Source organism: Bemisia tabaci, chromosome 7 (genome assembly GCF_918797505.1).
Source record: "Bemisia tabaci chromosome 7, PGI_BMITA_v3".
Classification (NCBI taxonomy): domain Eukaryota; kingdom Metazoa; phylum Arthropoda; class Insecta; order Hemiptera; family Aleyrodidae; genus Bemisia; species Bemisia tabaci.
Genome location: NC_092799.1, coordinates 43,670,595 through 43,688,707, shown reverse-complemented (window position 1 = coordinate 43,688,707; position 18,113 = coordinate 43,670,595). Strand labels below are relative to the sequence as shown.

The window sequence follows — 18,113 nt, the reverse complement described above, 5'->3', positions numbered from 1 at the left end:
TATTTTTGCAGTTTTGACCGCATGCTCAGAATATGCTCAAGTCAAGATTGCATTTTTCTGATGATCAGTGGCAATGATGTGGATCAGTATTTTTCTTCGCAAAACATTTTTTTATTTGAACAGTATTGATCAGAGTCGGCCTTACTACATCCAACGCGAATTCCTTTTCTCTGATTTTTTCTTTTTATTTACAAAAAGAAACTAAGCAAAGATCTGCCTTAAAATTTGGTAATAAGTATATTTTTATACTCTGGGGGACTTCTAAGAAATATTTTCAGGCGTTATATTTCAAATGATCTGTTTCTCTGTAAGAAAAAAAAATTAAACATGGGAAAAAAATGGCAACTTTAAATAGAATTAGGCTGTTTCTCATTTAATTCATCGAAAAAATAATATGACGTCGGCTGAACTGTGGAAAACTTATAAAGATAGTGTTCAACTGATTTTCACAAGAAAGTATAATGATACTTAATTTTGAATGAAAATTTGCACTTTTATAAAAACAAACATTTATTAACACTTTGTTAACATAAAATCCAAGCTTACATGCAAACATTGATCATGATAATATAATCATCGTAAAGGTAAAAGAGAGGGGGAGCGAGGGAGGGAAAGAGGAAAGTGGGATGGAAGGAGAGATAGAAAGGGAGAAGAAAAATACATTTTATGAGACTCGCCAGAGTAAAAGAGCTTGTAGAATTTTCAGAAAATTGCGAATGGTTCACTAGTTAAAGTTTCCGACTGTTTTAATCGATAAAGCAACTATTCAATTGGAAAATATACCTGTATTTTGGAACGTGAGCAAATTGCATATTTAATGTTTAAAACGTTATATATTTACATAAAAGCTTTCAAAAGGCACCTCTGAAAAATTACTATCAATATAGCATAAATATATATGTACTGTACACGCACACTGTTGCAATTAGTTTAGATATAGACTAGGGCTGTGCCAAGCAATAATAATTAATAACTGAAGTCTTTTGTTCTCTCAAACGACATTGTTAAAATAAAAATGGCACAATTTCACTATTTACGAATCGGTGGGATTTAAATTTTTACAAAACTAGCTTTCAATCGTATTTACAAATAGTGCTTGAGGAGGTGCAGAATTTATCGTAGGCATGATGAAATTCATGTAGACATCTGAAATTATCGTTGAAAATGTAATATATATTATCGTCAAAATCATCTCAAGTTTTTGTGTGCTCTCAAGCGGCGTTAGCAGAAATTTATTGAAATTTTTGAAATCACGATTTTTTTGCTGTCAAAGTAGGACTAAAATACGATCTGCCAAAATTGAAACCCGTATATCGCGTTTTATGACTTTTTTTGTCTTTCTCTACACACTAAAAGGCACCCTTTCCAGGGTACTACCATTAAAAATGTGTAAAAGCTCAGTTTAAAGCCCACCCTATACTGCTTACCTAGTGAGAGCAGCGGGCCGATTGTTGAAGTTAATAGACAAACTTATAGACAAACAAAACAAAAGAACTATAAAGGGATCCGATTGGTGGAAGCGAGTGGTTGCAATGGACATAGGAAGTTGGTAATAGACTAACTAACGGAGACCCTCGAGGGACCCGATAGTTAGTCCATAATTTTCTCCCTCAGTCTATAGGAACCACCCATTTCAACCAATAGGATCGCTACAAACTCCCTGTGTCTTCTTTGTCTATCGCTTTGTCTATCAATTTCAACAATCAGTCCGCAGCACTATGGAAAAAAAACACATTGGATCTAGAGTCTAGACTCTTGAAAACATTGACAAGAAAAAATACTCTTGATTCAATCAGATTATTGCATAAATCAAAAGGAAATCCGCTGAAATTAAGAGGCTTGGTTCTTGATTTAAGCAAAAATCCGATTGAATCAAGATTATTTTTTCTTGTCGATGTTTCTAAGAGTCTCGACTCTAGATCCAATGTGTTTTTTTTTTTTCCAGTGAGCCTATCCTAGTCTGCGGACCGATTATTGAAATTGATAGACGAAGCTACAGACAAAGAAGACATAGGGAGTATAGAGCGATCCTATTGGTTGACGTGGTTGGTTCTTATAGACTAAGGAAGAAAATGATGGACTAACTGTCGGGTCTTTGGTGGGTTGCCGTTAGTTAGTCCATTACCTACCTCCTATGTCCATTGCCACCAACCGCTTCCACCAATAGGATCCCTCCAAATCCCTTTTTGTCGTCTTTGTCTATAGCTGTGTCTATCAGTTTCAATAATCGGCCTGCTGGGCCTATACAAGTAACGTAGGCATAACGTTCCCGATACCTTTCCCAATGAGAGGTTGCTCCTCGACCCGCGGTTTGGCCTTGGTGAAGTTCCTCTCGATCTCGGATCGGTTCTTGTTGTTCGTGTCGGGGAGGACGAAGATGCCGAAGAGGCAGACGAGGAAGGAGGAGGCGGAGAAGAAGGAGAGGGCGCCGGGGATGCCGAAGAGGCCCATGACGCTCATGAAGTACTTGACCGAGAGGAAGACGAGGACGGTGCCGATGAAATAGGTCAGGCCGCACATGATCCCGCGCACCGGGAGCGGGAACAGCTCCCTGGTCATCAGCCACGGGAGCGGCTGGACGGTGATGGTGCAGACGAGCACGTTGGTGAGGATGCACCCGATCGGGATCCACGTGTGGAGCCGCTCGTCCGCGTCGAGGCTCGTGAACACGTGCTCGTAGGCCGCCGCCCCCAGCAGGGAAACCCCGCTCAGACCTGGAGGGAAAAAGTCACAATTCTTACAGGGTTATCCATAGATTGCGTCACCCATTGCTTGCACTAGAGCTGCTATTCCGGACGGTCCCAGCTGGGGAGTATCAATGCAGCATGTTACATTGTAGAGACCGCGCGTTGGTTGATGGGAATCGGCGCCATTTTCGGCTATGTTCCTTGTCATGACTTTATTTTATTGCATACTGTTTTATTGTTAGTCAATGCTATGTTGTGTATTGTATTTTTGGAATCATGGTGATACAGTCAACAATTCAAAACTTGTTTGTGCTTTTATCTCGTGATGGAAAAAATGTACTTTACGTTCAAAATTTGAAAATTTGAATTTTAAAGTTTTCGCGGTTAAGGAAGCTTTAACCACTGGGTTGGAGCTTCCTAGTCATTTACTCGATATCAGCTGATAGCAAACAAAGGTTACCAGGGAAACCGTAAACGTCTAACAACTATCGTGGCCATTGGGGCGATTATTGAAATGATATCGACTGTATGTCGCCGCTTACGACAGGACATAGCCCTATCTTAACTGTGTAATATATCGCAATTCGATATTGTTTTGATTTTTAAAAGGAGCAATTCATTCATACAGTTCCGATTAGTTTTGGCGAACGGGCCCTTAACCTACGGCACTCGGCTCATGGGAATTTTTTAACTCTAAATTTTTTAACCTAACTCTTCCATTCCGGGAACATATTTATTGAAAACGGCGACTTTTTCAACAGTCCTATTTTTATCTACAACATCTAAGTGGCCCTTCATAATCATTTAATTTTGGCCCCTGGCCAGAAAAAGGTTCGGAAATTGCAGTGATTTTGCCGAAAATGCTGAAGTAAGTAAATTTGGGCATTTTTTTTCCTTCTTCAAACTCTGTGGAGAAGCACTTCTCCTCCAGTACATCTATTTTTTTACTTATCTCTCGCAAGGTACATTTACAGAAGGTGTGTTCCAGTATTAACAGTTCAGATTCGTTGTTTTTTTATTATAACGCTTATTTCGGAAAGCAATTATTACATTGTTCAATTCTACTGACTTTCAACACTCGATTATACTCCCGGCAAATTCTGCAGCAGCGTTTCAAATGTTGACTCTAATGCTTCCAACAGCCATCCGATGTCTAAGGGTTTATTCCTAGATTTAGGGATTTTCCGGAATTTCCAGGGATTTAGGGATTTTTCAGGAAATCTAGGGATTTTTTTTTGATGAGGTAAAGTTACCAAAAATCAACTTTTTAACCTCAATTATAGCTTCGACAATCGAAAACATTTTTTCATCTATATTTTGTAGGCCTTTTTGGCAACACTATTTTCCCCGCAAATAAGCCGGAAATTAAAACGATTGTGTCCTTCGATGTACTTGACATTCAACTGCATTCAACCTGTTAATAATAAGAAATCAACTAATATTCTTTCATTTTATTGGTCTGGATTAGCACTGCTTTCAGAGAGCGCCAAAATTCAAACGAGCCAATCAGATTTAAATATTGCAAATCGCTACATCGAATGACATCATGATTCTTCATAAAAAAATGGCGCTTTTTGCAAAATCTAGGGATTTTTTAAGTATATTTGAGCAAATCTGGGGATTTAGGGATTTTTAGCGAAATCTAGGCATTTTTTTTCTTCCCCGCTAGGGATTTAATATCGGAAGACTGGCTTCCAGTATCGCAGCGTTGATCGTCGCTGATGTCGAAATGGAACCTAATGCCGGACATACTGTAACACCTCCATTCCTCAATTCCGGTGAGGAATACGTCTCTACCCTTAACTCAATATAAATATACAAATTGATAAGTGAGTGCTTTAGTCTCCTGAAAACAGAATTGCGAAACTTAAAATTGGAGAAAAATGATGAGTAAATGAAAAAATGGAACCAATTGATGGAAAAGTCGCATGCCATTCTGACACAAAATATGGCGTCTATCGAATCACCTTAACTAAATAAAATAACCAAATTTTCAACTCTCAAACTATCAACTATCAACTATCAAAATTCAAACTATCAAAATTTCCAACAATGACAAAAATGATTGTAATATACCTATAATGTAATGAAATATACACGCTCTAATCATTTAATTTGTATTACCTTTATGTTATGTACCTACATGTTATACTATTTTTATAATAAATTTTGCCAACATGCTTTTCAATTCAGTCTACAACATTTCATTCCGACGTGGCAATAATGATTTATAATGCCCCTAAACATTAAAATGAATTACAATAGTAATGCCGCATTATAATGTCGTATTATACATCGCAACGATTCATGTCCTACTGATTATTGATTATTGTAAGATGAATTCTGTTTTCTCTGATTGTATGTTTCATACGTGCGAAGCAAGTACGGGTCACTAGAAACGTGGTTCGTACGGGTGGCTGATGAAATTGATCTTCGAATACCTTTTGATGAGCTAGGGAAATGGAACCATCTGCATCTCATGGACAATAAATAGTTGCCGTAATTAAGGTCATCCCGTGATTAAGGTGCCGTGATTTAAGTCATAAATTCTTCATCTAATTCTTGATTCATCTCCAAAATGTCTGCTAAAGCTTTCATGCGCTTCTCCTTGTATGCATGAATGAGCAAATTGGGTATCGAACAAGCGGACACTTTTTGAAAATTTAGATGATTCTGGACAATATCGTACAGAAGTCCACGAGCTGCAGATAGAACCATTACCTCTAGCTCATCAAAAGTTATTCGAAGATCATTCAACAACCTCTTTGACAAGTTGCAAAAACTTTTCGTTAACAATAGTGTCACACGGTACTAGGAATATTTACTATTTAACGAACCTTATATTTCCCTGACTCAGTCCTAAATTATAGAAGTATGCGTTACTTTTCCAGCAATCCAAAAAAACAATTATACAAAAAACCAATACCTACACTTTCAGATATAAAAATGCAAATTTTTTGCAGCCTCGCTAAACGACTTATCAACCAGAGATTTTTTAGGAAGCGGACCTCCAAAGAGCTTTCAAAATTAAAAGTATACAACAAGTGATAATGCCATGTATTCGCCATATCAAAGCCCAATACACATTTATACACCGGCTACGTAAATCTGCTAAGTTACAAAACATGAATCGACAGTTGTCGGATTGTACATCAATGACAAAATGTGTCTAGGCCCTCATTCTTGACTACAACTACTGCCCCCAGAGCCGCTCTCCGACGCCAATGCGTTGGACTCTTTTTCAAATGGCTCCACCCCCCCCCCCCCCCCTACTTCGCCGTATCCAACTGTCTTCCACTGCTACACTGGAAAAAAAAACACATTGGATCTAGAGTCCAGACTCTTGAAAACATTGACAAGAAAAAATACTCTTGATTCAATCGGATTTTTGCTTGAATCAAAACGGAATCCGCTTAAAAGAGGCTTGGCTCTAGATATAAGCTAGATTCTGATTGAATCAAGAGTACTTTTTCTTGTCGATGTTTTTAAGAGTCTGGACTCTAGATCCAATGTGTTTTTTTTCCAGTGTAGGCGGGCCCCTTCCTTAAAATTACGTTATTCTTAGCGTACGTACACCCCCTTTGTGGGGGGGGGGGGGGTCGATATATATCAGTAGATATGACCTGCAGCGTTAAGAGTATGATTAATTTCTATTATTGAGTGTTAAATAATGTTGTATTCTACTCCCCCCCCCCTCCGTCCATGTTGGGGGAAAGTGCAGTAAATCGATAAAAATCAGTGGAAATAGTCAAATTTCAAGGAGGCATTTTCAGCCTTTTTGCCTTCATGCAGGAATGCTTAAGTCATCCTTGACTTGACCACCTCTCCCTTCCCGTCACTTACAGTCATCCGTCGCTAAAACCCCCTTTTCCTCCCTTGTCGGTTGCCATTGGTTAGTATATTATTTTCCTCCTTTATCCATTGCAATCACCCTCTTCCACCAATAGCCCAATAAGTATTTTCAACGGAAAAATCGCAATATATTGCGATTTTATCCGCGATAAAATAGCCAGGATTATCAACATCTGAGCGATTATCCTCGATCTTGTTGCAATAAAATCGCGATTTTATCGCCCGGCAATTCATCGCGATATTGTCGAGACAAAAATCGCGACATATGGCGATTTAATCTAGATTTTATTGACGAAAATTGATCGCCATTTTATCGAACAAAAAATTGCGATGCACAGCGATTTAATCGCCATAAATCGCAATTTTCTATTCGATAATATCGCGATAAATTGCCACCGATATAATCGCGATTATCAACCGATAAAATCGCTATTTATCTCGATCACTGCTACTTGGGAGGAGCCCGCCATATCCTTTTTGTCTTCGTTGTCTATAGCTTTGTCCATCAATTTCAATAATCTGCCCGCAGTTCATAGGACAGCAGGACAAAGTTCTCATTTTGCGCTCCTTATTTCTCAATAAGATACTACCCTCTCACTTACCACTGGACAGGGCGGTGACGACTTTGCGGTTGAGCCGGGTGGCGCAGTAGGTGCCGAAGACGCAGCTCATGACGAGCCTGGCGACGGAGAGGAATATGGTGACGGTGAGCGGGTCGAAAGAAGTGCGGAGGTCGTCGAAGAAGTCCACCGTGTAGTACATGAGCCCGTAGAACCCGGTGCCTGTCTGGAGGAAGTGGAAGAGCACCAGGATGACGAACGGCTTCCAGACGGTCGGCTCCAGAAGGTCCGAGAGCACGGCGTTACGCTCGACAAGCACTGATTTTCGGCTCATTTTCAGGACCTTGGCAAAGTAGCATAAATTTATTCAAATTAAAATTGTGATTTTTCGAGTGTAATGCTGCCGTGCTAAGGAAAAACGCCGTATGAGCCTTCAGGCGTCGCCAAATTGCCTTTGATAAAACACGAATTTCCTGGTAAACATATGAGTATTTTTCTTTCATATTTTCGGATAATTTTGTTCGTAATTTCACCTAAAGCTCCTGAAAATTTCAAGAAAAAATAATCATAACTTGCCGTAACAATAAACATTTTATCGAAGGAAATTTGGCAACTCTTGAATGTTCATACGGCGTTCTTCCTTAGCACGACAGAATTGTGCTTCAGCATGCCACAGGGTTTTCCGATCGATCACCTGCCTTTACGCCAGAGTCCACAAGAAACACAATGGTGCATTTGGTTCTCTCCCAGGGGCCGTCCATAAATTACGTGACGCTCTTTTAATTTATAACAAACGAACGAAAAAATTATGAAAGAACAAACATAAATCGACGGTGTAAGTCGGCAATCACTTAACTCGTTTGCGGTGTCTGAAAATCTCCGCCTCTATGTTATTTTTTTAAAGGAGAACAAATTGACATCATTCCTGGAAGTTTTTGCTGAATTTTCTTCGCAAAGAGAGGAAAAATCACGACAGTTTTAAAGAATTGCCGTTGAGTAGTTTTCCGTTTAAAAAATAAAGTATGACAGGAAGTCTGCGACGTCGCAAACCGAGTTATGTGATTGCCGACTTTTGATGGATGCCTGCCATTACTAATATATTAGAGCGCCTTCAGTTTCGTATGATACTGTGCAATACCTCTGGTCTGGTGTGAAATAGTTGCTTCAAGCGCCGTGGCAGGCGGGCAGCCGGCGCGAACGCGCATTGGCGCCTACAAACCTAACACGGATACTTCACACGTTGCGCAATGCGTGAAGTACCCCTGTTAGGTTTGTAGGCGCCAGTGCGTCGCCGCTCCGCTTTGTGTTAGGCTCTAATATTTAATCTGGCGGAGTCAGCGTTATTCAACTCATGATTTTGAAATGTTTGCACAACCTGTATGGATTATTCTCATTTCAATTGATGAAAAAAAATATCGACGGTGCAAGTCGGCAATCACATAACTCGGTTTGCGACGTCGCAGACTTCCTGCCATACTTTATTTTTACACCGAAAACTACTCAACGGATATTCTTCAAAACTGCTGTGATTATACTTCTCTGTGCAAAGAAAATTCTGCAAAAACACCAAGGAATTATGTCAATTTGTTCTCCTTTAAAAAAATAACATAGAGGCGGAGATTTTCAGACACCGCAAACGAGTTATGTGATTGCCGACTTACACCGTCGATATGTGTTAAAGGGGAATATAATGTGTGTTTTGTAAATATTAAGGTGGTTCCGTATCAAACTTAATTATTTCCAAAGCACACGAATTTCTACACAATTTCTTATAGCCTTTCATAATAGATGGCGAAAAAACAACAGCCAGGCGATAAAGTGTAAAGCCCGGCGATAGGAACTTAGGGGCTTAGGAACTATAGCCCGGCTGCTTAATTTTTTATCGCTTCGTGTAGCCCGGCCGTATGATTTTCTCCGCATTCTACAGCCAGCTATATGATTTTCCGTAGCCTTCTTTAGCCGGCTATAAGAATTCCTATGGTATTTTGAAACGCAGCTCTTATCGCCAATTTTTACCACGGAATGCGTGGCCGTCCACCGAGACAGAATTTTCAGTGCTGTGATTTTAGGTCGAGGAATCGAATTTTCAGCTCTCGACGGAAAACGCTCCACACGACCCGTTCATATTAGTATCGCATGCAATAAATACTAAACGAATTTCGATCAATTTAACGCTCGGATGCAACTATTCGGGCTCCATGGATGTCCGTGTAATTGCATACGCACTGAAGTGAAGGCGTTTTGACTCTCCAGGCACTCTCCGCTTTACCCGTGGCGTGGCGCGGAGTTTGCGAGCTGTCCAGGAGGACAAGTCGTTCTGGCACAAAACGTGGCTTCTATCGAGTCACCTTAAACTAGATCCATTTGGACTGAGTTAAGCAGAAAGGAACCAACCCACATTTTGGAAAAAATTGAGTCATGAGTGGTTTTGAACTCAACCATTGTTCTACTATCTATCGCCAAAAATTCAAAGTTTTTTTTGGAGCAAATTTTGGAGAAATTGAACTCGAAGTTTATCTTTTACATTGAGTCTTATGCAGGAGCCAAACTTCAAACCTCTCTTTCTCGGTTCGATCCCGATGCGGCTTGGTTCCTTTCTGTTTAACTCCGTCCATTTGTTTCTACCCACCTCGACATGGGCATCGATGTTGGTGGAATCCGAGCCTCGCAAATAACGAAGGCTCCGCTTAGCCTCTTCGTAGCGACCCTCGTTGACGAGCCAGCAGGGGACTCGGGGGTCCAGACCACAGAGCAGATCAATCCGATGGTGCAGACTCCTGTGTAAGATGCCGAGGCCACGTTCCATGGCAGGTAGCCGCCCACCAGGAACGCAGTTAGTATCCCTGACGAGAACAGGGGCATGAGCAAGGCCGCCAGGCGACTTCGTTGGTCCCTGCCGCACATCTCCGGAAGGTAGACGATTGTCCCTACTCCAAAACCTGGTAAAAATGAGGGGGAGCAGTATAGAATAGTGACTAGAACTGTGCCGTTGAGGTGAATCGTCTACACTGAAAGAAAAAGTCAAGGGCTATGTAGACATACCGTCCGTTCCGGGCTCAGAGGCCGAAAGTTCCGGGTGCTGGAGCCGTAGCTTCGCCCAAGTAGCGGTGATCGCGATAAACAGCGATTTTATCGATTGGTTATCGCGATTATATCGATGGCAATATATCAAGATGCTATCGCAATGGACCACTAGACAAGGTACGAATTTGAGCATTCTGATACATGTTTCTTCAACAAAATACCTAGAACACGATGCGCACAGCAAAAATTACCGCAATTAACTATTTACGAAGATATTTAAAGATTCTTGATGCGTGAATTCAAACCACCCGCTCGTGAAAACTCAATCCTCTACGTGATTCACATCGCGCGCTAAACGTTATCAAGACAGTCTGTGCGATATAAAAATCTGGCAACCTCGACCTTGACGCTTTGGCTCAGCTATAGAAAATTGCTTATAGTTTGAACAACGCATGATGGGAAATGAACGTTGCTCGATTGAGAAACTTGCTGAAACCGTTGTAGTGCGCGATTTGACTCACGTAGAGCTTTGAGTTTCTTGTGAGCGGGCAGTTCAAATTCCTCGTAACCAATGTGAAATAAAAACGTTAATATCCTCGATAGGAGTTGGTTTCAGTAATATTCGTTGTGTGAATCGTGTTCTAAGTGAAATTTTGGTTAAGAAACATGTATCAGATTGCTTGAATTCGTACCTTGTCTAGTGGTCCATTTTCGTCGATAAAATTGAGATTATATCGCCATTTACCGCGATTTTTATTTCGAGAATATCGCGATAAATTGTCGAGCGACAGAAACGCGGTTTTATCGCGATAAGATTGAGGATAATCGCTCGGATGTTGGTGACCCTGGCGATTTTATCGCGGATAAAATCGCAATATCTGGCGATTTTTCCGTTGAGAAATGCTACTTGGGCGATTGTTCCGGGTGCTACGCCCGGAATTTTTGGCATCTGGGCCCGGAACGCGGACGGTATGTCTATATAGCCTGTAAGTACGGTTTCCAAGGACGGAGTTTTTTTGCCAGTGTATTTTTTTGTATTGTATATTGTATATTATTATTGTATTATTTGTATATTATTATTGTATATTGTATATTGTTTTTTTTGTATTTTTTTTGCCAGATGTTTTACATCTTTCCTCTTCATACTCATCATTAATGATGGAGGGTAAGGATTCGATCGACGTGAATCGATCCACAAATTATTTTAAAAAAACCCCCCGGTGTCGATTCGATTGACATGGAATTATTGAAAAATTAAAACGTGAACCGATCGACGCGATTGGATCGACACTGATTTTCCCGATTTCGTTCTCCGATATAGAAGCGGTTTTTACAAGGATGGTCTACTTCAAGCGTTCTCACTCTCAACGTTTTTACTACCAGCGCAAGAAATCCTGACATTTTTCTTTGTTCTATTTTCATTTATTCCATCTTCCTTCCACTGGGTAGTCCGTGCCACTCAGCACCCAACAAAAAGTTCAATATATCTTCATGTTTACTTTTAATATTAACTTTTTATTTTAAGCAAAGAAGGGAACAAAATATTGGTGTGCTTTTCGACAGTGCCTTAAGTTCTCGTCAAGTTGCAGCCCATCTCTTCATGTTACTCACATTCCCGGAGGAAAAAAATCAAATTTGTGAACAGAATAACTTATCCGTTGGAGCTTTTTTCTCGCAGGAAAACGAGAGAAAACTATCTCTTCTCGGCCAACTTAAAAATAAAGGTCCAGAGGGAAGGCTTGGTCAGATTAATAAAGTTTATATCGATTTGCTCGTGTCCCTCAAGAACGAGCATGTTTGAAACAGACTCTGAATAATTGAAGAAAGCTCACCGTTGGCAATGGATAGGACAAAGCGGCCAATGTAGAGGTGAACTACCTTTTTTGCACAGGCAATAATCAAGAAGCCGAGCATCGCTATCACGTAGTACCCCTCCAGAATCATTTTGCGGCCAAAAAAATCCATGAGTGGGCCACAAAGAACTGAGGAAATTGGTGAGGCTATGATCCCCAGGCTAGCTGAAACAATTGATCGTTGCGTTACAAAAATAAAGGTGAACAGGCACTTTTTACGTGCCTGGCAAAACCATGATATTTTAGCGTCGTACGATCGGAACTGAAATTTATGGAAATTTGACTAATCATTAACATCCTTTCAACTTCTGGCCGAAGCTCTAAAAAATAGAACATTAGGTATCAGCCTTCTTAAATGTCCGGGACGATATACAGATGTCAAAGAATTGCCGAACTCATTGTAGGGAACAGGGTCTCATAATGTACATAATTTCGATCACTTTTCAGATATATATTTAGATTTTTCATCCCAGGTTTTACTATTCTGCCGTTCTAAGGAAAAACGCCGTATGAGCCATTAGGCATTGCAAAATTTCATTTGATAAATCACGAATTTTCGGGAATATTTATAAACATTTTTCTTCCGATTATTTTTAGAAAATTTCGTTCGTAATTTTATATGAATAATCTAAAAATTTCAAGGTAAAATATTGATAACTTTCCTGAAAAATATACATTTTATCGGAGAAAATTTGGCAACTCTCGAATTTTCATAAGGCGTTTGTATAAGGTGTACCTACTTAGCATGGCAGTATTGTGGGTGATTGCTTGAACACGATTAACGTGCGACGGATGGATTTAAAACATTACATTCATCTGCGGGTATTATTTGTACTTCCAATCGTATTTGTCTTTTTCTTTTTTCAAAAATTATGTTCCATTAAAAATCATACTATACCTATCCACGAGGACTGGCTCTGCGTGATCGAGATAGCGCTACTCTCTGCCGCCAGCTGCGGGAGCATGACCGCTGACTGCGCTTCCATTATTCCATTTATCAGTTGCATCCCGAGAATGGCGCCTGCTGCGATCTGCTGGCAGAAGTTTCGTCAACTTCAGATTGCAAATTTTTCAGTTTTTAACAGACTAACATTGAGTACACAGAGTCGTAATGTAAGTGTAGAGTACCTGTATAGCGAGAGTATGGACAGATCGCTTCATGGAGGGCTTAGGGCCCAAAAGTGCAGCCACCCTTCTAACCAACCTCTAACGCACAAAATTTCACTGCCAGTCTGCAGATTCCAATTCTAACCAAGATGGCCAAGAATTTACAGAAATGAGCGTTCTTCCGCGAAATTGAGTAAATTTATGTAAAAACTGAGTCAAACACGTGCTTAATAAACGACGGTTCGTAACAATAGTATTAGTAAATCGTTCTGGCTAATTGAAATTTATAGGTTGGCTGCATTTCTGGGCCCTAACTTTATTCGCAGAAGCATCGGTGAAGGTCTGATGGATTTTCGGAGTTTCACTTCTGTCCATACTCTCGCTATACAGGTACTCTATGTAAGTGGAAGAACTGGCCGCCACTTTTAAGCATTTTCCAGCTCCTGAATTCCGAGACTCCTGTGTCATGCCGGGTCACTTTTTCGATGAATAATCGATTGTTTTCGATACACGGGGACCCGGCCATCCGATGTGAACGAAGAAGATAGGAATTACTAAGTATTCCACACCGCCATTTTGGATCGAAAATGTATCGAAAAAGTGACCCAAGCTCGGCGCGCACCGGTCTCGGAACTCGTCGACCAGAACATGGTGCCAGCTCTTCCATTCACATTACGACCCTATGTAATCTATGCAGACTACTAATTGGACTGCATTTTGCAATTTGGAACTATAAATTCTGACTCATCCGTAAAAACACTTATGTGCATAGGGAAACTAATGGCACATACGTTGTTTTTAAACCGGGCCAGAATTTATAGCTCCAAATTGCAAAATGCAGTCCAATTGTGATCCTCCACGGCGAAAGGAACCTCAGCAACGATAAACAACAAATCGAGTCTTTGGGTCATTGCTTTCAAAAGTGTTTTACGGAAATTTTTACACGGCAAATGCCTAGATATATCAGGCAAAACCGAAGCTTCGACGGTTTGAGATGCCACATTCTAAAAACGTATACTTAACGTCCGGAACATTACGTAAGTTTTTCGCTGGGCGTATACAGTCCGATCTTTATACCCAACTTGACAAAAACCCTTCTCCCGAAATGATTAATTGCTTCTATACTTTCAGGTAGGTACCTTTCCTGATAAGATGTCACATTTGAGGAGAAAAACCAATAATACACCTAAATCGTTACATGGTTAGGCAGTTTACAGCAAAAGTTATGAATATCAACGGCTAAATCGAAAAAGCGTATCTTAATTAGACTAAATTTTGCAATTCGATGGTGAAACAGCAGCAATGCGTATGTTGGTTGGCGGCGTTGGAGACTTCCTGTCATACTTCATTTTCTATGTAGAAAACGAACTAATGTCATTTTTCAAAAATTTCAGTGATTTTTTATCTCTTTGCCAAGAATATTCTGTGAAAACTTCAAGCTATGATGTTGGTTTGGCCCTTTTTTTAAAAATAAAATAGGAGCGAGAATTCCGAAACACCTCAACCAAAATGCGCATTTTTGCAGTTTCACCGTCGACATTAAGAGCTGCAATTTCTGGCTCAGTTTAGAAACAACGTATGTGTCATTAGTTTCCCTACGCACATACAAAAGTGTTTTTACAAATGAGCCAGAGATTATATATAGTTCCAAGTTGCAAAATGAAGTCAAATTTTAGTTCTCCTCCATTGGATTGCTGTGTATGTTGCCTATTTACCAATTGAAGGAGCTCCTCTTCGAAATACATTACGATAAAATTGTTTGAAATTCAATGCATCGAAAATGTCCTATCTTTCTGACATAAAACTCACAATTGAAAGCTCGTTTGAGTTTAGCATATATTTCCCAACCAGGCCCCCCACATAGGGGGGGGTTGCCGGGACTCCAGCCCCGGGGCCCGAGGCCTGGGGGGGGGGGCGGTAGGGCCTCCCAGAATCACAAAAGTTTCCATTTGTATTACCAATCTGCCGGCAAAAGTAAAATAATTTTGTTGATTGAGATTTTTCTCGAGGCTCAGACATGCTTGCGTCGGCCCCTGGGATAGCCTATCCTTTGCCAAAACATTGTCCCCATCTAATTTCAGATGTATATTTTTTGTACAATAAGCTGAATTTTTAATATGTTTTTATCTCCTTATATTTTCCTTCTCTTTCATCGAAGGTAAAATTTTACCCACGTCAGAACTGATTTAATAGTTTACTTCAGGCATTAAAGACCTATTTATGTTTAAAATAAGTTTTTTTCTATATATATTTAAAAAAAATCATACGTTGAATATTGTTTTTTTTATAACGGCTCATTACAAAGTTTCAAACAACTGCAATTATTCTGAGATATTGAGAGGGCAAAAATCTTGCATACACTAATATAAGTGCGGAAATAGCATGAAATTACTCAGATTGGAGGCAAAATGTTAAAAGATTTTCGGGGGTGGCCCCCCGAAACCCCCTCCTCTGGGGGGCGGTCCCCTTAGACCCCTCTAAGATAGTTTACTAAAAGGGGGGCCCACCGATGGATGTGGGGGGCCTGGTTCCGGCTTTTTGAATGGCTAGGTCTGGATACAACTATTCGTGTTCTTGGGATGTCCGTGTTGCATACCAAACGAATTGCAGGCGCTCTGGCTTTCTTTAGCAGATCGCACGACTGCGGTTGTTAGTTTTGAAGGATTTTCCACGTTGAATTTACAGTCGTGTTTACCACAAAGTCCTCGGTGTTCGAAAGCGCCGTGTGGCATAACAGTAACGTTGTCATATGGTTGAAATTTTCCACCAAAAACATTTCCACAAAGGCATCGCGGACACATAATTTACTGCCGATTATGTTTCCGCATATTGCACCGTGTTGCAAAGTCATAGTGCCACACGACTTATCAGGCCCGGATTTACATATTTGCCGCTGGGAGAAACGGGAAAATTGCTGTCGTTCCTAACTTGCGTGGAACGTGAATAAGTCGGGGGGGGGGGGGGGGGGGGGTTGGCAGAAGAATGAGCTCCGGAAAGTTTGAAAATTACTACTACCCACCAACGCAAAATTAGAAAGCCCTTTTCAACAGAAAAAATGTTTTTAAAAAGTAAAAAAGTTTGAAAAATGCACTAATAGAATATAATTTGCCGGCGCCTCATCAAAAGTTCACATGGAATACCTATACTGTCAGTTAAAAAATATTCTGGCTTAAAATTTCTTCACTATACTTATGAGTGTGAAGTTGCTATTTTTGAAGAAGCGGGTTACTTTGTTCCTGCGAAAAATCGTTTTTCATAACCCGCCATACAATGCTCTGGTTTTTAGCCATCATGATTTTCGAATTTTGAAGATTTGACTGGAATGATTTCCCGTATTACTAAGTTTCACAAAAACCGACAGGAGCGGAGATAACATTTTAGGCCACGGCCGCCATCTTGGGTTTACGAATTTTGTAAATTTGACTAGAAATTTGAGTTTTCCGTCGAAAAATACCACGTGATACCGAGTTTCACCGAACTCGAACGAACAGAAACCGAGATAGCATATTAGGCCACGTCCGCAATTTTGGAATTGAGAACTTTCAAAAATTGACTAAAAATTCGAGTTTCCCGTCGAAAAATACCCGACATAGCATTTTAGGCTACGTCCGCCATCATGGATTTGAGAATTTTTAAAACTTGACTAAAAATTCGAGATTCCCGTCGAAAAGTACCCTTGCTCCCGCGGTTCACAAAGCTCTATAACGAACAGAAACCGAGATAGAATTTTAGGCCACGTCCAACAACTTGGAGTTGAGAATTTTAAAAAATTGACTAAAAATTCGAGTTTCCCGTTGAAAAACACCAAATGATACCGCGTTTCACAAGACTCGAACAAACAGAAACCGAGATAGCATTTTAGCCCACGTCCGCCATCTTCGATTTGAGAATTTTAAAAAATGGACTAAAAATTCGAGTTTCCCGTTGAAAAATACCAACTGACACCGAATTTCAGAAAAATCCATCGAACAGGAGCCGAGATAGCATTTTAAGCCACTTCAGTCATTTCAGATTTTCGAATTTTTAATTTTTTGAATTTTGACAGATTTTGATTTAAAACGCGTAATACTCAAAATCGAAGCTCAGATTCGGATTCCTCGTAAAAAATCGATGCGATTTCATGTATCATACCCTGACACCGAGTTTCACAAAAATCCATCGAACAGGAGCCGAGATAGCATTTTTAGCCACGTCCGTCATTTCGGATTTTTGAAGTTGGAAAATGTGACTTAAAACGCGTGATACCCAAAATCGAAGCTCAGATTCGGATTCCTCGTTAAAAATCGATGCTGCGGTCCGGATAAGCAAGGCAAGCACTGCTTGCCCAAAGATTTCAAGAGAAAGAAGAAAATTACACCTTTTACATGTTTTACATTTTAGCAAATATAATTTATAAGGTGTTCAGTAAGTAAATTGCATTAAAAACAGAAAGAGAAAGAGACAGAAATACGTATAGAGCCACGAAAGTAGGAAAGCGGCAGAGAGGATGGAGGTGGCGCAGCGCGCTGCGCGGCCTGAACACGGGCCAACTCATGCGCTGGAGAGTCGCTTGCGATCAGCTGAGCGGAGCGCCACTGCTCAGCGGCGGAATCAAGGCAGGCGGGGAGTGCGGTACGTTCCGAGTCCGAGCCCTTCGCTGCGCGATCGCAGCTCGCTTCTCTTGGCCATCTCTTGGCCCGTCACCGCAGCGCGCTGCTTCTGCCTCCGATGCGCTATCTTGTTCCCTCTTTCCGTCGCGGTTGTAATTGCTCCTCCGGAGCAAATGCCCTTAAATTCTATAAAATGTCGCTCACTTGGATCTATTGGTGATGAATTAGACAATTCACAATCATGTTTTAAACGCAGAAAGCTGTTTTTTGGGGGAATTTTAAGTAACTCAAAAAATTCTAAATGCCATAGAATAAAGACTATGATACCTCAAATAAGTGGCATGGCAAAATTAGGATTTAAGAGCATGGAGCCGTCCTCCAATGCTCAATAACATTCGAAACAAGTTGAGTAAACGAAATCATAAGTAAGAGAGAAAGAAA

The 18,113-nt window shown here is 40.4% G+C and overlaps 1 protein-coding gene across 1 annotated transcript; it reads right to left on the bottom strand.

Annotated features, from left to right (window-relative positions):
- Positions 1 to 472: 472 nt before the first annotated feature.
- Positions 473 to 12,067, bottom strand: LOC109035805 (facilitated trehalose transporter Tret1). Its single transcript, XM_072302912.1, has 4 exons — positions 12,054 to 12,067; positions 9,729 to 10,038; positions 7,142 to 7,442; positions 473 to 2,714 (listed from the first exon to the last, which is right to left on the bottom strand). The coding sequence occupies exons 1-4, from the start codon at positions 12,065 to 12,067 to the stop codon at positions 2,242 to 2,244; spliced, it is 1,098 nt and encodes a 365-aa protein (XP_072159013.1). The 3' UTR covers positions 473 to 2,241.
- Between the last annotated feature and the right edge of the window lie 6,046 nt (positions 12,068 to 18,113).